We start from the raw sequence: 23,317 nt of genomic DNA, 5'->3' as shown, positions 1-23,317 counted from the left end.
TAGCAAATATTTAAAGATTAATATTAAAAATATGATTTAAGGAACTTAAATATTATTGTGGCACAATAAAACTAATCTGGCAACTAATCTTGCTGTTTGGATTTCAACTAAAGTTTGGGGTTCCCAATTATAAATTGTAAATCGCCAGGCACATTTGTGTTTACACAAAGTAATCGTTAGCATAGATGATATATAATATAATTATAAATTGTTCGAAAGATAAATACTAAAAATATAGCATTTTATTAAATAGTATGGAAACCAATTATTAAAAGCTCTAATTCAAAATATAAATGGAGTAATAATCATTCCGTTACTTTTAATTTTCTTTTAGTTTTTTACCTTTGCAGAGTGTATATGGATTTCCTTCAGAAGTTTCCAACGAATGAGAACAAAGTATATATAGTATAATCTTGTCCAGTATGAACAGCGAAGAGGATATAGCTATGTCCGTCTGTCCTTTTGTCCGTCCGTTCGTTTTCACGCTAACTAGTCTCTTAGTTTTAAAGGTTTTAGAGAAGCCTTTTGTCTATTGTAGGTAGTATATAAGTCGGAATAGGTTTCGAACACAATTTATGAGTTATGTTTAGCTTTAATTGGTTAAATGTTCTTTAAGTTGCAGTAGTTGGCGATGTTAACAAAGACTTACGATAATCTATTTTTTGTAAATAACTTATTCCTAATTTGAATTATCTATAGGACTTGCTAGACTTTCTGAGACTCGTTTTATTTTTCAATTTGATTTACAGGTTTGGTTAATAAAGTTAATCTGTTAGGCTTTATTATATTTTCGCTGAAGTCTGGTAGAAAAGCGACCCTCAATAAGAAACCGAAATGCTTTGCGATTCTTAATGTTTAGATGAACATCCGAAATGAAGTTCGTTTCTGGCATATAACTAGGTATAAATTTTGAATTAATCGTAAATTCCTTTACATAATACCGCGTATTCTAAAACACAATTTTCAAATAGGTATTAATGCATTTTATACAATTTGTACCAGTATACTTACCATTTTCAACGGACACTGCAGCGGAAAATTGGACATTTGGCGAAGTTGAGTAGTAACCATCTTAGGTATAAAATGGTTTTCCACACTAGACAGTATCTGACAATAGTCTACATTCATAGTAGTAAAGTTTGTCCCGTGTGACCCTCTTTTAAGTGTCAAAATGAAAACGCCCTTCAAGTTCTCAACATCTTGGGTCAATATGAACTCTGCATCTATGGAACCAGTGCGGTGGGAAGTTTGATTTAAATTGCAGCTTACGTTTCTCACTAGTTCTGGCATATAATTTCGGCATTCCATTTTCGTCAAAAAAACGTCTTTCTATACGTGTAGATAAGTTAATGTATTAAATGTAAATGTTTCTATACTACTGACCTCTCCACGAACACTGCCCAAGATTACAGCCCCCAGAATCAGATCAACCAAAGTTAAAAGCTTTTCGACGTTCATACTAGCGGGTAACTTATTGAAGACTAAAGACTAATCATGCTTACCATGCATGTATGCGTGTATATTGCTAAATAAATGGTGTTTTAATGTGGTCAATTAAGGTATTATCTAATTTGTAATCGCTTATTTTTGTTGATAGAACATCAATATTTGTAGTTTATTTGAATATTTCAAGTTGGAGATGCGCAAACTGGTAATCGTAAAAAAATGGATCTGCTTAATATCAGCTTTCTAGACTTTATATCTCTCGGACAGACACACGGACAGACGGAGATCAAATCAAGTTGGCGATTTTCATAAAAAAATGTATATTTTATAAAATAAAAAGATTATTTCAAGTTATAATATTTGGTGTACTTAACAAGAAAAGAAACCGATTTAAAATGAGTGCAACATTTGTAACCATTTAGTTTTTATTTTACTTACCTATAGATCACTATCCAGCGCGATTGTATTTCTCTCAAAGTGCAAAGCCATTTTATCGTATAACTAGTGGTTGACCATATTTAATAGAGTGTTTTTGAAGTAAAGAAGTCTATAAAACACTCTGATTATATGCTATTATTTCGTTACCTATCAATAATTCTATAAATGTGCTATTCCCTACTACTAGTTTTCCCATTAAATAAATGCATTATTGGATCTTTTTAGTTTTTTTTGAACAATTATTTGGTTAGATGGATAGAAACCAAAAGAAATATATACAAGGGGTGCTACATTTTTTGTTTTGTTTTTGATTGTCAAATGTTATTACCTAGTTTTGTATTTAAAATAAATGCTGCATGTAATTTACATTGCGTACATCTACTTTATCAAATATAGGTTTTTAAATTATATCTATTTTACATACATACATAACACTTATTATTATTTTATCGAAACACGTTTCAAAAGTAACGTTTGGTGCCAACCTTACGTTACGTTATTCCGGGCAGATGTTACGTTTCACGTAGCTGTTTCGTTTACCAACTCGTTTCGCGAGCTTTTTGGACCGGCGCATAAGTAATTCCATCTCTCTCTTTTCTTGTATTCCTCCCCCGCATTTCCCAGTCACTCTCGCTCTCTCTGCGAATTTTGCAAAACAAAACGGCCGGCCGTTTGGAAAAGTCGGAAGAAAGTCAGTTAGCAAGTGGAAATCACCGGAAAAACTACCCAGCGCGGCAGAAGGAAAATCGTTAAAATCGTAGAAGTTTACACCGCAGACGGGAAATAAAAAAAGCCAAAAAGCAGCGCAGTCGACGCTGACAGAGCCGAGCGCAGATAACAATAGTTAATAACAATAACAAAGCGGAATAAAAACAAAAGAGGGAAGCACATGAAAAAATATTAAGTAAAACCGAAACAAACAAAAAATCGCGCGTTTAATTAACGGACATTCGACGGGAGCAGCGCGGTCGACGCCGCTGTCGCAGTTGGCGTCGCAGTCACCGTCGCGCATTGGTGTGTGTTTGTGTGAGTGTGCGTGAGTATCTGTGTGAGCTAAAGATATAAAACTGCAATTGATTGCAATTTCGGCGGCATTTGCAAAATAGCAAGCCGGCGAAGAACACAAAACCGAGAAATCAATAAACAAATAAAATATATACAAACCAATAATAATATAAATAAAAAACTTATACAAAAACACAACAATTATAAAATCAGCACAACAAAAATACAGGCAAACGGTAAAGCTAACTCATTTGTGTATCTAAAATAATAAAAAAACAATCGGAAAATGAAAAGAGTACTTCTTGCATTTGTGTGAGCGCAGCTGTTGATGAAAGTGAAGGAAAATCATTCACATTTTCTACGGGAAAATGGGAAAAACAACAACAGCAACTCACTCACACAGCTGCAAAGGAAAAAGAGCACAGAGAGCTAAAACTCAGACGACGCCAAGTTCTTTTTTTCCGCTTTTCCGTTGTTTGCATTTTATTTTTGTTTTCTGTTGTGTTTTTCGCACACAGGGAGGAAAACTCAGCCACCTATAAGCTAACATTTTAAATATACTCAGCAAGTCTACATTGTTTAAGAATATAAACAATTTACAAAATCATATGTAAATAACGCACAAAACTTATGTTGACTGAGCTTTAAGTCCCTAAGTATTTTTATATAGCTTCTATTAAAATTCCTTGGATTATGAAAATTATTCTATAAACTTAGATTAGAGTATTTTATTCTTCTTTCGAGCTCTAATTATAATTTAAGAACATACGACTCTGATTAATTTTCACTTTCCATCGAAAGGATATATTGTTTTCATTTTCATAGTTTGTTATGTAGTTTGCTTGTAATTTTAAGAAATTGCTATGATGATAATTAAAGGCAAATATTTGTGGAATAATGTTAATAAGCAATGACATAGTTTAAAAAAGGTTGACCATGTCTGTGGTTATCTATTACCTAGATTGATCTATTTTTCTCTGTGTACATTTACGAGTCGAGTTTACAAGCCAGACAGCGCTGTTGCTTTTGCTGCTGTTTTTGTGAGAGTATCTCATAGCTAGCTGCAAAAAGTATCTAGATACTTTTGGCGAGTTTCCTACACTTTTATCCGGCTGTCTGTTTATTGAGACGCCTCGTCAAGTTTTTTGTCCCTTCAACACTGCATTCTTTAATTCCATACATTTTAAATAGAAGCTATTTCAACTGTTTCGAAATATTTATATATTTTCTTTGCACTCGCATGTTGGCCGGCAGTCAAAGTAACACTCAACTTCAACTTCTGTCTGCGCTCTCTAATTGAGTTAGTCTGGCGTTTGAATGGGAGCAGCAAGCAAACGCATCACTTCTGGCCGAAAGGGGCGGAATGGTATTAGCAAGAAGGGGGCGGGGCCGAGCTCCAGACTCAGCGGGTGGGAAATCCGGGGGGTGGCTCTTGCAGGCGGTCACAGCCTAACCCGTGTGTTAAATTATGCAAAACGCTATGGGAATGCCCGAGCAGTAAGTGCAGAAATGTTTACATACTCTTGCCTACGAAGAATATTATTCATTTTTGCACGTGGGTTAGGAATTTAAATATTATTTAATTTATGTTTCTCCTTGAATTTTTGAAAGTAAAGAGTAGATGTATTTGTTAGGAGCGTCAATAATTAATTTTTCCAACCCAATCTTTTTATATTATTTCCTCCTTACCTTCTTCTGATTGAAAATATTGAATATTTCACTGAAAATATCTCTCTTTCATTAATGCAAATGGCTTTTGAACTATTCCGTACACCCCCTGGTATCTCATTTATATCTTCGCAAAGCACATTCATAAAAAAGGAACCTACAATTCCGCTCCAAACAACTTTTTTATCATATCCCAGCTTACACGTACAAACACATATATTTTTGGGTATTTTAAAGGGTTAACACACGCTTTACGACTGCCAAACTTTTCCACGTTGGCTTTTTGTGCTGGTCCTTTTATTTTGTGAAAATGTTTGGCATTTTTTGTATTAAATTGTCAGTGAAACGAGCGTTGGACCGTTTCCGTGGGGCATGGCAACAATTCAAAACGTGAACTGCCACTAAAACATGCCAAAAATCTGCGCATTTAAAATATTTGCCCCAGAGCCCATTGAGATCCAGCCAAGCGATGGATGGGTATGGATGGGTAAAAGGGGAAAAGAGGAAAACGCAGGCATTTTCCTGCGATTTGATTTAGTTGTTGTTGGCGGGCTTACACCTTTTCACTCACACCTGTCGGCTGTGTTGTTCTATTTTATTTTTTTTGCAAACAACACGTCTGCGTTTTGGTTGCCCCTCTGCCTGTCCTTTGTTTTCCATCTAATAGCTGTTTTCGCCACTTGCACGTGATGAACAATTAATTGGCAATATCTTTTCTAGGTTCGTCAAATCAAGCGGATCACTGCAGCCAAATAATCAGCAATCTGATGTAGCAAAAGCCATTATAATATACGAAAATGCAACCATTCCGTTCCGCGCCGTGCTAATGCAAACGTATACGATCCGAAACCGATAAATATAGAAATACATAAACCAAAGTGAAATTGCAATTTTACAGGCCACTAAAAACCAAATACACCAGTTACATTGTCCAAGAGAGCATCAAAGGAACTATTTTTTAAGGTAAGTTATTAAAAATGTCAATTCTAAGGAATTTAATATACATTTTATCTTAGTAATAGAGACTAGTAAATAAATTGGTTTGCACAGTGTTAAGTCCTAATAATACTACAAATATTATTGCATTATGATTACATTCTACTGTAATGAATAATAGACATATTCGCAAAAGCACTAGAGAAATGTACATCCGAAGAGCCTGAAAGATTGCAAATCTTATGAACGATAATGTTTTTCCACCCACACAAAACCGTACTTTCTCCATCAAGTATTTCGAGCACAACTCTGCTTCACAGCTGGGTGTTGTTATTTTCATATGTTGATTGCCTATAGCTTTTCCTGGACTTCTGTTTATCGACTTCAATTTGCTCTCAAACACCGGACCCAAAACTCAATTGGAAATGCAGGAAAAGGCCGGAAAATGGACTCGCACAGAGAGAGCGCGAGGGAAAAGCCTAGACGAAGGGGCCTGGGAAGTCGGGAGAGCAGGCGGAACAGGGCATAATCCAGGAAACACCATTCAAGGGCAACTTTCACCAGCTTGCTGTATGGTCGAGGGGCGAATGGGGAGGGGCGCGAGGTCAAACCACCCGGTGGCAACTGCCCATCCATCGCTTAACGTCCTCGTCTGCCATTTTCATTTCGACCAGGGAAAACTCTGCCGCAGTGGTCGGCCGCATTGGCAGTTTTTGGGTCTCCACAGACATCGGACATACATCACAAGCCCAAGTTCAAATTTCCTACTTCCTCTTTTCCGCCTCACCCCCTCCCCGATCAGGACCTTCTCCGCTCCGCCGTCATCTTCGCCACTTGCTTTTTTATGAGTGGCAAAATTGTTGTTATTTTTTTTCCCAGTTTTCCCCCAAAAAAAAGGAAATCGGGGAAAACGGCTAGGAGGTGTACTGAGGAAAAAAGTATATCTTAAGCGAATAAGTGAGATAGTAACGTGAATATGTATTGTAAAAGCTCTATGTCCGTTACCATTTCATTAAAATGTTAAAACCGCTAAATGAATAACTTATAAAAAATACTGATCCAGATTGGTACATTTACTGCAGTTAACATATTTTATATTTTTTTATATTTAAATTATTTAGTGCATTATTGTCTCTATATCAAGCCAAACATTTGTCTACACTGAACAATGACTAACTGGTTTAAGTGGCACGATTTCTAAAAAATTAAGATATTTTAGGTTTATAGAAACCGTATATTCCCGTGTAAGCGAAAAAAAGAAGGAAATTCTTAAAAAATGCCTGCCAGCAGAAGCAGCAGGAGCAGCAGCAGGCGAAGGAGCAGAAGACGGAGGCAAGGGCATGGAGTGAAAACAGTTGCCGCCGTCGTCTGTCGCCTGACGTCCTTCGTCTGTCGCAGTCGCACCTTCCATTCCATTCCACCCACCAACCACCCCCAAACGGCAAAGGCGGCATCCAAGTCCGTCGACCCGGGTTTTCCCACATAACGATGCAGCACCAACGGCTGCCCGAGAGGCGGGCGGCATTTTCAACAATTTCCACATTTTATCTAACCACCCCCAAAGTGTCGACTGCAGAATATACGTATATATAAAAAAGGGAAAATCCTGCGGGGAGAGCGCGTTGGCACAGAGAGCGCGTGCAGAGAGCTAAGAGAGACTCACGGAATTGGGGAAAGCCGGGGGAAAAGTGGGGAAAATCAGACAAAGCGAGCGTAGACGCTGCAGACTTTGTTCTAGTGCTCCGTTGTTGTTATTTGCCATAACCTTGGCAAAGGGGTAAGCCGCCTTGTTGTTATTTTGAATTGAGCTCAGAACAGAGGCTTTTATTCGGCACTATTCTGAACGAGTTTTGAAAACCTGGGTTGTTTAAGGGAATTATTGGAATAGTGGAATGTTTGAAAAGAAATGAAAGTTTATTCGGGTATCCAAACTGCAGCCTTATCTCAAGAAACTTCCTAGGAAAACTGACAATACCTCTGAAGTAAATTAACTAATACCCTCTATTTTGCAAAAATACATAAACATTGTATTCATGAAAGTTTAGTTGAAGGAGCCCAAAAGAATCGAGCCATTTTCTATTTAACTGTTCGTGCAAGATCCTCAGCACTTTCTGATTAAAATTCTCACCTTAGCCCCACCTGCAGCCTTCGCAACTTTTCCGCCAAAGAACATTTCAACTTTTTCCTCAACTTTTGTTTGTTAGTTTTTCTTTCTCCTGTTGCCATATTTCCTATTCTCTTCACCTTTGCACCTAGACAAATCACACAAACCGACACGAGTCAAAAATAAAGAACAGAGGAAAAACAATTCCGAAACGTGTTTAACATTTTCATCTTCATTTCGCATTTTAAACAATTTTTCTTGTGCGGAACTTTGGTCTCCAAAGATTTTCTAACCCTTACAATGGGGCGAAAAGAGAGGCGAAAGAAGAGAAAATTGTTTTTCTTTTTGCTTTAATTTCGGCAATTTTTCTTGTGCCAGAAGAAAAATCGAGTTGTCGTTTGAGGGGTTCCGGCTTGCGTTGGGTTTTTCCGGCGAAAGCCCCCCGCGTTCAAAATTGGTGGTTGCTTTTGCCGCTTTCTTTCTGGGTTTTCCTCCTTGCCTTTATTTTTTTGGTTAACTGCTACTGCCTTTTGCCGTTGTACTCTCCACTTTTGTTGTATGTTTATGCGCTACGCGTTTTTCCTAAGATTGACTTTGACATTAGCCCCACAAAATACGCACACTCACACACACTCACTCACACACGCACACTCACACACACATTTAGCTTTCGACACGCTTCGCTGTTGTTGTTGCTCGGGTTGTCCTGTCCGCCATGTTGTTTTATTTCAGCACATTTACGTCATAATGGCATTTCCTTCCGCTACTTTTCCATTCCTTCGGCTTTCCATTTCAGCCCGAGCCTTTGACTTTCCTCGTGTTGCTGTAATTTTCATCGTGTCTGCTTTGGAAAATTTATCTTAGGCCCTCGGCTGCCTTAAATTTTCGCCTCATCTCGAGGTCCTTTCTCCGCTTTTATCGTCTGTTTGTTGTTGCTGTAATTGCCCTGCTTTATTGTTGCCATTCGCATTCTATTTTCCTGTTTTTTCTGCTCTGGTTTGCCTTGTATTCTTTGTTGTTTAGCTGTTTATTTAATTTGATTTGATTTTGATTTTTATTAGTTTTCATGCGTTGGTGACCTATTTCTTGCGTTACTTTATTTAAGGGACTTTAATCCGCGGCGGCGGCAACATTCCCCTTTGTCTGCCAAGAACTAGTCAAATATTTGAGACTGTCAAGGCTCTCACTCTTTCTGCTATTCAAACACCCTTAATTTTACTTCGAGGCACTGCGAAAAAATGCTTAAAAAAAAAATAGTGTTCTATAGTATTCTATGAGAATGAACAAATATTTAAATATTGAAAAAATAAGAAGACGGTCTAAAATTGAAATAGAAGGATGTTTTTTCCTATCGCTTAAATGAATTGTAACAACATATGGTGTTGGTTTTTAAAATAATTTTAACAAGCAAATCCAAGGTATACTTTTTTCCGCTTGCAGACATTTACAGGACATTTCAATATTTTAAAATGTAAACGCTAGACTCTTCGCTATTTTATTCCAGTGCACCTATAGTGTTGCAAGTTTCCCCTGGGCATCTCATCTATCCCTCGATCCACCGATCCACCTATCCATCCATCCAACCATCCAACCCCTGTGGCTCGCAGGCCGCAGCATTGACAGGGCATTGACAATGATTGATTACCTACCCGAAAGTGGAAACTGTTTTGGGGCTAACCAACATTAAGCGTTACCGCCCATCACACACACCACCCCCTCCACACGCACACAGAGTAACGCCCACCGATACACACACGCATTCGCATTGAACCTGCCACGCACAAAAAATTATTTCATTATCTTCGTCCGAAAGCTTTTCCCCGATTTTTCTCCGATTTTTCCCCACCCAAGTTAATTGTAATTACACCTAGATAGTCGCACGATTAGATTCAATTTGTGGGACCACGCGCTTATCTCCTCTTTGGGTTCTCTTCAGTGACTAAGGTAATCTGATTCGCTTTTGTGTGCACTACAATTTAGTTTTCAGGTGATTTTGTAATTTCAGTTGTACACTAAATTAGAGACAATTAAGGGGTCACAACGCGGCTTGCTCTGATAAGTCTCGAAAAAGTGCCACGAAAGTTGGGCAAGAGTGATATGGGTAGTCGAGATTTATGAAGAGGCACTCATTGAATTGTGCCATAGAACGCGCTTGGGTGACAGTTAGTTGAGATTTACGATTGTGACGATGGAAACTCGGGATCTGAAATGCGAGTTGACAGAGGTTCTGGGCAATAGCAATGGCTGGATCCCAGCGATAGTGTGGCAACCCTGGTCGGACGACAGAACTGTCGATATTTCAATTTATTGTCCCCAATTTATGGGTTAGCATACTCTTATAGGAAGAGAGAATACTAATGTTTATGAGCCCCACTTGCATACAGTGCTTTATTTGCTTCATTAAGTAGTTCAAAAAGTAAAGAAACATTCATTCTGCCACCGAATTTTCATTACAACATATAAACTAACCATTTATTTTCCAAACTTTCTCTCAAAACAAGAAATTTTCCCTAAATAATATTTGACGCCTGACATGTTGGATCCAAAATTACCCCCATCATATCATATTTAATTTTCGAATATCTTCCTGCCTTTGCTTAACTACCACCCCAATCCGGCCCCCAAAAGTGACTTACACAAATGCAAGTGCCCTGCGATTGTGGGACCTCCTTGAGCACCGTAATTATTTCACTCCGATCCGCTCATTATCAACCCCAAAAAGCGAGGGAAGATTCCTGTTATGCGTGGTCCTACATCTGACACCCATCTGGGAGCTAGGGAACCCTTGTCAACCCAACCCATGACGTGTGAACGCCATTCGTTCCCGCCGAAGCAGTTCGGTTGACAATCTTTATTAATCAATTAAGCGGATGTAGGAGTAAATGTGTCTTCGCGTTGGCTCCTTTCGCAGCTCGGATGCTGTAAGTAATTAAATTAAAATGCGAGCATGTGTTTTTTCGTTCGCCTTCGTCTTCCTCGGTCTCCTCGGTTTGGGTATCGGTATCGGTATCGGTTTTCCGTTTTCGGTTTTTGTCTTCCTGGAGACTGTCATGGGGCATCCTGGATCCAGCTGCAAGCCCTGGGGGATTTACCCGCAGACGGTTGACAAAAGCGCTGACAGTTTTGCCGGAGGAGGAGAATCGCCCGGGAACGGTTGACAACGGCATTTAATCAATCAATTTTGAACGGTAATCAAGCGGGCAGCTTAAACTAAAGTAGGGGATGGACACAGGAATCCGAAGGCAGCACCCAAGGTCCAGAGAGCCGCTCTGTCGCCTTTGATTGATTGGATTTCCCTGGCCCAATGGATCACCGTATTTGTGCACTTCTCGCCCAAGTTTAATTTGAAATTATAAATATGTAGAAGCCCCGGAGGAGTGCCAAAAATAGGGGAGTTGAGATGGGCAAAAACATCTGGCGATTGAGAAAGTAATTAAGTGATTAGTATTGCCTCGCTTTTAGTTTAATTAATTTTAGTAATTTTTTTCGGTTGATGGATGAGTGGATTTGCAATCAATGGGAAGCTTATCAAGCTGAAATGATGGATAAGATAATCTAAGGAAAACGCGTAGCTCAGATTTGGATTTAATCGTAAAATTAATTAACTTGAGTTATCTGATGTATAACACAACCCCATTTTAAAATCCTAAAATATTAATGGATGATAAGCCCTCCATATTTGCATGAAAAGTAAGACTTTATTTAGTGGGAAATTTTAACTTGATTTATATAACAATCTAAAATAAGCCCTCCCTATTTGTATTAAATCTCTTAAGCAGTTGTTAAACGGATCCGAGACTCTTACGCCAAGACATTTACGTAAAACAAATTAAATGAAAATTAAAATGCAAATTCCAAAACGGCTGCTCTATAACTTCTCAGTAATTCCCATTTGCATACGAAACCTTAACCACATGAAGCTAGAAACCACAACCAACGATGTTTTAATGAAACGAATTCATTTCGTTGGCACCTTTTCAGTCTCGGGGCAATAAAAATACCAAATAGATAATTAATAATGGGCCACAAATAATAGCAATAAAAATTAATAAGCATTAATGTGAGTTATGAAATGCCTGATGGCAGTGGCAGCAGAAGCAGCAGCCGTGGCAGTGGCAGTAGCAGTGGCTCCTAGAAAACCCAAAAACTTTGGCGCATAAATTTTGATAACCTTTCGCGGGCAACAAATCAGTGTAACTGCAGTTGGGTAATTATTATTTATTTTATACCCTATGTGCGGTTCTTGTGTTCAGGTGCCAAGAGGCAACGAGGAGGAACTTTTGGGCCAAGTATTTATTGCCGCTCGCTCGGTGCTGCCAACTATTTTGCTTATCTTTCTGGCTTGGCGAAAAGTTTTCATGGAAACAAAATAGACACAAATTTTTACAGCGTCGTTGTCGGCATTTTCCCTTTGATAGCTGGAAACTTGATTGGAATTTCGCTGCCAGACGCAAAACAACAACAAAAAGCCTCGAATAAAAACCAAATTGGCGCTTGGAGATCAAAAAGGTGCCGCTGGTGAGTGTTAGACGACAAATAGACATTCGAGGGCTGCCCTTATTATTTATGCAAATGGGGCTGGTGACTTGCATAAGACACAAAGTCAGCGTTTGATGGCTCTTTAAACTGTTTTGATCGCTCTTTATCATCTTCAACTCCGGCCATTTGAATATTCCGAAGACTTCTTTCTGTTATCCAAGAAGCGTGAAGCGAATTTTTCAAAATTGTGTGACGAATTCGCCTTTTTAGCCGATGTGCAACGGATGCTGGGTATTTGTTTTATTGCCCTCTATTTGTCTCAGCCTCTGATTGATATTCACAATTAATAACAGCAGCTGGCTTGAAGTTCCCAAAAAAGAAGTGCAATCGAGGGGAAAGCATAAAGTACTCCGCTGACATAAGGCAAGTGTTACAAATTACGATACCCTTCGCAAGGGTATACAATTGTGGGCAGTAATCGTAGCCATACAAAATGCTATTTGAATGGAAGGGGTAGTGTCGTAGGAAGCGGCTTAGAATGAGCCAAAGTTTCACTGGCAATGCATATTTATTTGCTTAATAATTGCTTAGAATCTTGGATTCTTAGAATTTATTAAGAAATTGTTGTATATATTTATGTATATTATGTATACATCTTTTTTTTATAAAACTGCTTTAAGTGACTGGTACTTCGCCTGACTTGAAAACGAATAAATCTTCGAGCATTTGAAAATTCAACGTATGCCTTTTTAACTGGAGGCTCATAGGAGCAGTTGAGTAGCCGGCTGGTCTGTCAGCAGCCGTAATACAATTTCCCTTTTGGCCGAATAGAAGGCACAGTTGGTAGCAGCACAATATGAAGTAGCAACGTTGACATCTCGTTGAACACCGAACTCGGCACAGAAGGACCTCACTAACACCATCACCTTGGGGCCCGGGGAAGTGCAGGCTTTTGGCAGCTCCAAAAAAGAAAAAAAAAATCTGCAAAGAGGAAAATTCGCAGAGGAATATGCAGTTGGAGCTCGGAGTTGGTTTATTCGCTCTGCGGGGCGACACTTGCTGCCAAATTATTGCAATATTCAGTCGGAGGTTGCCATGTTGCCCCATGTGTGTGTTTGGCCGGGCCACGCCCCCTTTCCATCGCCGCCCCTCAGTTTTGGCGGCACCATCATCAACGTTATTGCCACAGAATGTCGCGCCGCAGTTGTTGTTTCAGCACGGCTAGTGTGCGACTCCTTTGGTTGTTTGGTTGTGTGGCGGCTGTTGCTGCTGCTCGGTTGTTGTCGCACTTCATTTAAAACTTCATTACACGACGCCATCACCATCTCCGTTTTGTACCCCTTAAAATGGGAGTTTTGGTTAGCTTTAAAGGCGGAATACTTGATTGACAAAACTAATCTGTTTCACATATATTGCTTACAAAGTTGATAGTTTAAGCGAGATTATATACAAATTTGTAATCATTTTTATTGATAATTTTGGTAGTCAACAATTACCACATGATTTATAATTTGTTGCACTTAAAGATAGTCGCACTTTTGTCAATCGTTTTATTTAAATTCAGTTTGCGTCAAAATAAGTTTCTTGCCATACATCTCAAGCATTTTGAGTCCCTAATTTTGTACACTTCATGTCTTTCGTTATAATTAATTTAAATAAGTGAATACTGCGGGTGTCAGAAAATTCCTCCTCAAAGGGTATTTCTGTATCATGAACATCGCTTTTAGTAACTCATTCTGGCTATCTCATACCGTATAAGTGCATGTGTCCGAAGTGGGGAGTGTTCCAACAGCCGTTGCCAAGTGGCCAAGTGGCAAACTAGTTGAAATATAAAGCGTTTGTCTCCTTTCGTAACTGCCTGCATAATTGAAAAATTATTTTATGGAAATTCCACTTACACACACGCACACACACTTCGAGGGGGAACTTTAAAATTTAATAAACTTTTTACGCACCATTTATAACATTGCAGCAGCGGCAACAAAAACGTACGGAAAATCAACCGCGAAACATCAAAAGTCAATTTGTGTATATTTTAAAACTTTTAATGTACGCACAACAGCAGTTGAGGATGGTGGAGAAGGGCGGGGTCGAGAGGAAGGACATTGCACGACATAAATGTGGCAATTTTACGCTTTTGCTGCGTTAAATTTTAATAACGGGCAATTTTGGTAACGAACCAGAGATACGAACAACCATGAGTATCTTGGGTACACGGGGACATTGGTTTTTACATCCCATCTCAAGTGGAGCCGAAAAGGATATAAAAACATTTTTTGAAGCATAAACAATTGTGTACCAAGTTTGCTAGCTTTATACTTTAGCTCCTTATCTTTCAGAATAATTTGAATTTTTTATTTTAAAGGGTAATTAATTGTGTTGGCAGCGATTCTAGAAACCACGTACTTCTTACGTACATTAAATGAACTTGTTAATAAATAAATTAGTTCTATTTTAAATTTCCGTGGGTTCATCAAGTGTAGTTTGGTTTGTCTTCACTTTTTTACATAAAGATGAAAATCGCGAATATTATTTTCGCAAAAACGTTTTCACGAGTGCCAGTGCGTCAGTTTGTCGATCAGTGTGCGAAGTTTGGTGGCAGGCTAATAGTTGTGTGGTTCAGCGATGGTTTTTTGGCCAATTATGAAAATGACAGCCATGTCTGTCAGCCGATAGAAACTCCCACCCTGCGTTGCGGTTACTAATGTGATTAGCATAATAGGCAATAGAAGCGACAGCAGCCGCCCAAATTAGTTTGATTAACAGGCCCTTAAACGGGCTTCGGGGCCGTTTGGCTTTATTCAGGGCTTAAAAGCCTGGCGATTTTTGTTGAAAGTGGTATTTGCGGAAAATATGCATAAATTTCACTTCGGTCGAGTGCATGTGACGGGCACATTGCTTGGGGCTTTATTTATTTATTATGTTGTTAAGAATCAAAAAGCGTTGGGCAAACAACAACAAATGCAATTAAAATTTAAAGGCAAAATATGAAAACAGAGAATACCCGGGCTTGAGTTTTTGGAAAAGCACGATGAAGGGCGTTGGAAATGTATTTGCACATGTAAAATAAGCAAAATGAGTTTTCCATTTTTCAAGTGGCCTGTCACTTAGACACTTGAGCTTGGTCAACGACAACAAAATGCAAATTTAATAAAAACAATAACAATATGTAATTAAAGATATTTCAAAACTTGTTCACAAGTGCCAGAGACTGGGAGGGAAATAAAGTGCAGATTGTTGGAGCAAGCTAGTAAGCTCCCGACAAACAATCTTATTTTATTTCTTTGTGTAAAGTGCTGGTTACAGCAATTAAATTGAAGTGCTTTGAGTAATATATAAAATATTATCAAATTATTTACGCAAGCTGTACTATGCAAGTCTGCCTGGTCTGGTACATATAAACGAATATATTGGGAGTCCTAATAGAAGATTATTTTATTGATAATAATAAATAATGAAGAAAACTTAGATTCTTACCTTTTTTTGGCTTATAATATTTATATATGTATATTTAAAAGTAATTTCTTTAATCCAAAATGCTTTAACACTTAAAAGCCATATTATGGTCAATTGTTCTTTGAATGTATTTCATAGTTACTGTCTGCTACGAGGCAATATTTCTTCACTCCACGACAAATTTATCTCCGTGATACCCACTCCACCATTCCACCATCCATCCATCTCAGAAACATCGATGCGGGAGACACACTTACAACTGGAAGTGTTTCCTTGGGCAAGTGGCGTGACCAAACGCAGAGCAAGTGGGTCATCAGCGCCAAAATAGTGGGCCAGTCCATCTCATTTGTCACCAGATCGTTTGCCACTTGCCACAGTTTGCACATTTGATTGCAGGCCGGCGATGGATTTGGGCAATTTTTGCAACTTGTTTGCTTTTTAATAGACCCGACACGTTCTGGCCAAAGTTGGGTGTGCAGTTGGCCGACTGGTTTTTTCAGCTTTTTGTGGCGTTCGCACCTAAACCGAAATTGGGGAAAATAAAGTCATTTACTTTGTGGCCGGCTGGAAAATTTAATTGAATCGAGAGGATGGTGTGGGCACATTTCAACAGCTTTGGCTTAATTATAAGCCCCGAACACGGCGACACTCGACTCGAGATCCCCTTTCTGACCAGAAAATTTGATTGGACAATTCAGAAACTGAAAGAGTCAACACAAATTGTGCTCTTCTGTTATTGTTGCGTTATTATTTTTACGCATTATGTACACACACCTTTCGGGCCGTGCTTACATTACCATGAGGCGGGGACTTTGCTTTTAAGCCCCAGCTCTGCGTACCGCTCACGTTTTTGTTTTGGCCAGGTGGGATGGAGCCATTCGGATGGGGCGAGGAGGTGACCTCGTCGTTCTACAATTTCAATTTCAACGCCTTCTCAACAGCGGTCTGCAGTTACAATGGCCTGAGTCTGCTCGGAAGGGGGGAGCGGGGGAAATACGGTGGGGATTTCACCGATTCGAGGCAGATCAATTGACAGCGGCTCAACTTTGTCATGCCTCGTTCGAAACTCTCATTTGCGTGGGCAAAATATTGTCGATAATTTCTTAAGAGGCTTTTTTCTCTCGATTCCATGGCGGAACGCAGTATTATTAACTTGAAATGGAAACGCTCTTTGGGTGTTTAAGGCAACGGGGGTCTTGTTATTATTAACGCCATAAAAAGAGTTGTCAAAGTAGGCGACGGAAATTATTGGAGCTCTTTGGGAGTTTATGAGGGGAATCGAATGCTGGGCTATTGAATTAATTTTAGAAATTCAAGGTTATGGGAACAAATAATTGGATTGAATTAAATTGATTTTTATAGCTAGATTTAATTTATAATTTAATAGATTTATTGTTTGGGGGTACATTTGACTTATTAAACTAGAAAATATTCGGCCTCCAGCTGACCAAATGATTTTATGAAACTATAAATGTGTTGTGTGCCAACTCCTTTCTTTAATATCTAAATATTTATAGGCCCAAAATGGCATTGTAACACAATCTTTTGAATAAATGATCACATAAAGCAGCTCAACTAAAGCCGTAATTTAACTACGGATACACTTCATTGGACATTGAAATCCTGAACCCATTTTCATCACTTAACATCGCACTAGATCTGAAATCCCAGGGATTAAGGTGACTTTGTTTGATTCACCTGCTCGGAGTGACCTACTTCGGAACTACTGCATTAGCATCAAAGCTCAAGATAATCGCAAACTAAAGCTGACACAGGGCAACTAGGATATAATTTCACATCCATTTCAGGTTTCCTTTGACAAAATTCAGCTTTTCGGGGTGTCAAGTCCCTCCCCCTGGCCGTGAAGGTCATTGGGGGCCATCTTGGGCATATCAGTGCCTCAGAATCGTCAGCCATTAAAGGCGCAGTATCCATTATAATACACAATAGTGTCATTGCCCAAACATCTATGGGGAGATGGAGAGATGGGGGCTTAGTTACATAATGGCGCCCAACAAAAAAGAAGGAAAAAAAACAGAAATGGTCACAAAAAATGTGAAATATTTAAGGCAAAGTGTCACATAAAAATGACTTATCTGCTTGTATCAAGTGGCGGGTTGGGAGGAAAACCACTTCGCCACGCGCTGGAAAATTGTCAAGCGAGGAAATCTGTGGGTGGGGAAAAGCGAGGGGCGCTTGATGGTTGTTGGCTGGGGATTGGAATATTGCCCTCGAGCAGCAGAAGCGGCAGTCGAGAGCTTCACTGCGCTGGTCGTCATTTTATCTTTATGCCAAATCCAGTTGGGATTAATTGGTGGAGGCGAAAGGGAGGGCTCCTTAAAAGAGAAAGAGAGCGCTGTATAATGCGCGAAAGAGATGGCTACAAGACACCAGATTCGTGAGTGTTTGTAATTTAATAATGTGAGGCAGGCCCAAATAAGATTGGCAAGACTTCGCCAGCCTTGAATCGATATCATTGCCATTGCGGCAGTAACTTGTGGTTTATGTAGGGTAAAGAGGATACTCCAGAATATTTATATTTTATGTGCCAATCATTCGTTATATCTATAGGGATATATCCCTAACGAGCTATAAAAAAGTAACCACATCCAAATTTAAACTAATTGTATTTAGGATTTGTAAGTGTTTCTATTTCATAGGGTATCAAAGAGCTCTAGTCGAAACTAAGAGCATATTGCTTTATTGTTCGGGAAGTCACCCATGCACTGGGTCCATCATTCATTCATTCATTCAAGTGGTTCGCTCAATTTGCGCTGCTCTTGCTTAAATCGCATTAAATTGGGCGCCTGCCTCAATGCTGTGTCAGCATACAATTTGCAAGAACTGTGCATAGATGTATACGCCAGATACACTGTACATACATACACACATATATAGTATAGATAGATATATCAAATTGTACTTGTATCCGCCTCTAAATTGAGTTTTAGTGCATGTTTACCCACGCAAATTGCTCGACTGACTTTGCCATAAATCCAACTAAGTGCGAGTACGAGGGGAGTGCGGGGGTGGGGCTCGGTTTTTGTACAAAAGAAGTGTTGGGGTGGAAGGGGCGGGGGGAGCGGTATCAGCAGCTCATATGCAATTTGAATTTTTTATTTCGCTTTTTATATGCAAAATAAATTATAAGTATTATGTACTTGACAATTTATTGCTGACTAGCAGACTTCAGATAGTCCAATGATTGATAATGGATCTGGGGGTGAATATTTATAAAGGGGAATGTATGTATTCCTATATATATGTACATCTAAGTATGTATATATGTTTGATCTGGAGCAACGGCAGTGCGACACAGTTTCGCCTTCTTGATTAACATTTATTGGCGCGTTGAGAGCAAATCAATCTCGTCGTCGATGGCGTCAGCTTTGACTAAATGGCATAGTCAGTGAGAATGTAATTAGTTTACAGGGAATGCATTATTTTCAAGTCGAATTCGGTATTCACTGCAAAGAGAAGTAACTACATCAAACTTATACAAATGTGCATTTATTTTAAGTGTTGCATATTCCTTCATAGGCAACTTTTATAACATATATATTGCGGAGCAGAAACTTCAATACTTTTACCAACATTTGATTCATTTACTATGATGCAACCAAGTCCATCAACCATTTTAGAGTATTTTAGACTCTATAAAGCCGTTCAAGCGGCTCAAGTTGTCCCGACTTGACTAATTAAAGCTGCTCAAACAAATAGTATTTTCTTTACAAACTGCTGCCCCGCCCCTTTCAGCCCTTGGCCGCCCACTCGAGATCTAAGCAAATGCAGTCGCTTTGGCCTATAAAAGGCAATGGGCTAATTAAAAGAATTTGCCGACTTGTTCAGCGCACTCACCCAGAACTATCTCTCTCTTTCACTCCTACTTGTGTCTGTCTCTTTCTTGTGGCTGGAACCTAACTAAGTGTGTTGTGTACTGATGAATCCGTTAAAAGAGAAATGCAAACGGATTTCTATGTCAATTGAAGAAATGGGAGAAAAGACTCACTTACAAAAATTAAGTTTCGCAATTTGAGACCGTAAATATTTATAAAGGTTTTACTCCAAGCATACATGTAGTGCAGGTCAAAATATAATTACTATTTGGAAGTTTTGGCGCATCACATCAAACTAATTTTATTTAGTGTTAAAAACAATGCACCCTTTGAAATAACAATATAGAGTGACCTACTTCGTGAGCGTTTTAGCTATGTGCATGACTTTTTATCAGGAAAGGGCCGTCTCGTCAATGCACTTGACTTTTTTTCTTCATCCCAGGCAGAATGTGAAATCGTTTACGACTATTTTGCATACAAATTGCTTTAGTCAAGAAGTGGATAACAAATATTCCTAAGATTGGACCAGAGTCGTATCTGTGTGCGTAAAATGTGTAAATGCGTTTAATATGTCATTGCCAGCGACAGACTTGCATCTCCATCATAGTCAGCAACAGAAGCTCAACGACAGCGCACACACGGCGTATGCTTAACGTGGGGGTGAAATCAATAGGCTCTTGTGCGCCAAATTCAATTTGAGTAATTTGGGTGGTGAAAATTTAAGTTGGGCAATTGCGGGCCACACTTTCGCACCACCCGCTGGTCAGCTCATAAATTACACCCAAGTCTACCCCAAAATGGAGATTGACTAAGATAATACCACCCCGGAAAATCAAATCAAGACCCGGGCAGAAGGCAAAGCGACGTGACTAAAAAAGAACTCCCATAGAATTTGCATGTAAGAGTAAAATAAAATTTAATTACGCTTGTCGCCTGTCAGTCCTCATTAAACGAAAAGCGCTAGACAAGGATAAGGAAAGGAAAGGAAAAGCGGAAAAGCGAAAAGCAGAGTTGCCGGACGAATTACACGAATTCAATTAAGGATCCGAAGGTGAATGAGTATTTGAGGGGGTTCTTAGGTGCGGGGACTTGGATTTAGTAAGCACGAAAGTGGAGCTCTTCCAATGATTTCAAATGGGCCATTGTACATGGTGATGGTCAAATAAAAAGGGAAAAGTCTGGCAATGGAAGTGGCAGGCACAAGGGCGTGGAAATTAAAGAACATTTTCTTGAAAGTTTGGCAGAAGCATTGGAGGAATATTGGCTTGTACCACAAACTTTTTAATATAACTTAAATTAAATTTCATGTATTGTTTTGAATTGTGAAACACCTTCTTAAATGCTTAAATATTTTTTAATTTTTAATGTACGCTACTCCTAAATTTTTCGATATTCCATGAATGCCAATATTCAGTTAAATAATTTATTTCATATTTATTAATTTCATCAATTTGCGCTCGCACTCTGCTTTTAACATAACACGAAATCATAATATAAAATGTGCAAAATCCTTTTGCCAACCAGGACATTCTAAAATGCAATAAGTAAATTATCCGGACGAAGTGCCCATCTACTCGAATGGTCCCCCAACGATAAGCAAATTGATAAATTATAGGGGGCATAAAAACAGTTGGCCACAGCCTGATCATAAAATAAAATTGCAAATTAGTTGCATATCAACTGGCCATTAGCATTTCGTTTTGGCATTTTAATTGAAATTTAATATGCCTATGGTGGCATTTTCCGAGTTTCGGAATGATGGCACAAAACTTTTCAAACTGTCAACGGAAAATTCAGATGGGATACGAGAAAGCTCTGCTCAGCTCGGCTCCGCTGCTTTGCATATCAATCTGAAAATCAATTAGAACTTGCCCGGCCACAGAGCCCCAGTTGTGGCAACTTTTTTCATTAAAAATAAGCGCCCGGATTGGTGGGCCAAAAAGTCGAACCTGGCAGCAGGAAGTTTGCAAAAATGTATAATTACTGGCGTTTACGAAGCGCTCTTCTATCCACCTCCTTGCCAACTCCACGCCATGTTGAATATCTGTTTTTTAAAAGCAAAACCCGCTCACAGTTTACATTTCAAAAACAACGCACTCATCCAGAGCACGCATGCTTTTTACACTGCAAGAAATTCAGCTTAATTTCAGATTTTGCCCAATTGTACTTGTCTAGTAAACAACTAGTTTTAAAGCAGTGCATATTGAACAAATCTTTTGGAATCTTTCAATTTATAGCAGTCACTATTATACCATTTTCGTTGCTCTCCGTATTATTTTCCACTGTGCAACAGCTTTGGTTGGTTTATAGAAAAAATTTGCATAAAGTGCGCATAAATTATGCCGTGAAAAAGTTATAATACCATACTTACAGGGTGGGGAAGATGTCGAGGGGAGCGGAAGGAAGACGCGATGTGCGCCAGATATTTGCTGAACGAGTATATCCTACCCTCGGCCCATCCTTCGCCAGGTCTCTCAGGTGTGTCCGGGTGACACAAACTGAGCAACTTTTGAACACAGGGAAGCAGAGAGGAGGAGAGTTACTTGTGCCCTCCGATTTTGCTTACATTTAAGCAAAACACTCGAACACAAATACAAACTCCATGGCTGGCAAGCGGGCAACAAATTTGTTTAACAAAATTTTCATAAAATAATGCAAAAGTTTGCTGTTGCTATAATTCATTTGAAGGAGCCAACAGGACTCTGTCGCAGCTGTTGTCCCTCACTTGAAGTTTATTTCAAGGGAAAAAGGGGGCGAAAATACTTCCCCATTTTTAATTCAGGGGAAAGCCCGGGAAATGGAAATGCCTCTGGGCAATCGGGAAAACTAATGATCTACTCGGGGCGAACATAGTTGGTTCATTCGGAGGCAAAGTTCGGGATTAGTTTCGAACAAGGATTAAATATGCACATCATCTCAACACTACAGCTGTCACCAAACTTTATGGCTTGAATAATTGTTATGTGATCATAGTTTGAGTGACATGGAATCTTTCGCTGGAGCAATACATTGGCTATCTACAGAACTTTAGATATTAGTTTAATAAAGTCGGGGTAAAATGTAGAAAGGAGTTACTTACAGTGATTAGTTTTAGTCACTTAGAGCAATTAAACAAATTAGTGTTTTCGTTTCTTACATGAATCGTTTGTTTTAATTACTGGATTCTTACAATACTTTACTGTGTAATTTTCCATAGTTTTGCAACAACCCCTAGGCAACTTTAAACTCTTTAAATCACACCACCTTTTACATAGTTAATGGCCCTGACAGTGGCTTTGCATCCTCGCCATATCTATTCCGTATTCCGTGTAAAAAAGGATAGCTCCACGCTTACCATATCTCACCCGATGCCTCCCCCTTTGGGATTCGCACCAGCTGCACTTTAACTAAACTCTAATGCAAAATTCATGGCCAGGCAGAAAAATAGCCAGAGTGGCTGCAGAAGTGGGAGAATACGGAAGACTTCTGCATTTGGTATGCAACCATGGTGGAGCTGGGTCTAGTCCACAAAATGACCATCCAGACACTACTAGTGACCACAACAACAACTGAACTGAACGGAACTGAACCAAAACCATCGGGGGACATAAAAAGCCCAGCACGAACTGAACTCAAATTGGAGTGACTTCGTTGGAGGCTTATATGGCTAGCCATTTTGAGCCCTCTGATTGATCGTTTGCAAAAGCAACTCATAAAACAGTCTCTAAACTAATGGTGTCATAACTCTAAGCATATGGGAAACCAAGGTACATATATGGTAGTTGTGCTTTAATAATATTACACTTTATAAGTATTCAAGAAATGATATCAAGCTAACACTAATTCAAAAGTCTCGCACTAATCAACACATTAATTTGGTTTATATTAATAAGTTATTGGATCATCAATAAATACATTAATTCCAAATACATTTAGCAGTAAAAATATATAATATTTTAAATATCTCTTA

At 39.0% G+C, this 23,317-nt stretch overlaps 1 protein-coding gene and 1 long non-coding RNA gene across 3 annotated transcripts in view; one reads left to right on the top strand and one right to left on the bottom strand.

Annotated features, from left to right (window-relative positions):
- Positions 1–772: 772 nt before the first annotated feature.
- On the bottom strand, positions 773–1,458 carry LOC122616826. The gene is made up of 3 exons (XM_043792396.1): positions 1,384–1,458; positions 1,012–1,329; positions 773–949 (listed from the first exon to the last, which is right to left on the bottom strand). Exons 1-3 carry the CDS (start codon positions 1,456–1,458, stop codon positions 773–775), a joined length of 570 nt encoding a protein of 189 aa, XP_043648331.1.
- Positions 1,459–2,607: 1,149 nt separating this feature from the next.
- Positions 2,608–23,317, top strand: part of LOC122616135 — a 50,710-nt gene continuing 30,000 nt past the window's right edge. For both annotated transcript variants that reach the window (XR_006325895.1, XR_006325894.1), the window contains exons 1-2: positions 2,608–2,920; positions 5,278–5,520. This is a non-coding gene — a long non-coding RNA (uncharacterized LOC122616135). The remainder of the gene's footprint in view (positions 2,921–5,277; positions 5,521–23,317) is intronic.

The sequence above is a fragment of the Drosophila teissieri genome, chromosome 3L (genome assembly GCF_016746235.2).
Source record: "Drosophila teissieri strain GT53w chromosome 3L, Prin_Dtei_1.1, whole genome shotgun sequence".
In the NCBI taxonomy this organism is placed as follows: Eukaryota; Metazoa; Arthropoda; class Insecta; order Diptera; family Drosophilidae; genus Drosophila; species Drosophila teissieri.
Note: the sequence above shows the minus strand (reverse complement) of the source record. Positions and strands in the feature narration are given on the sequence as shown.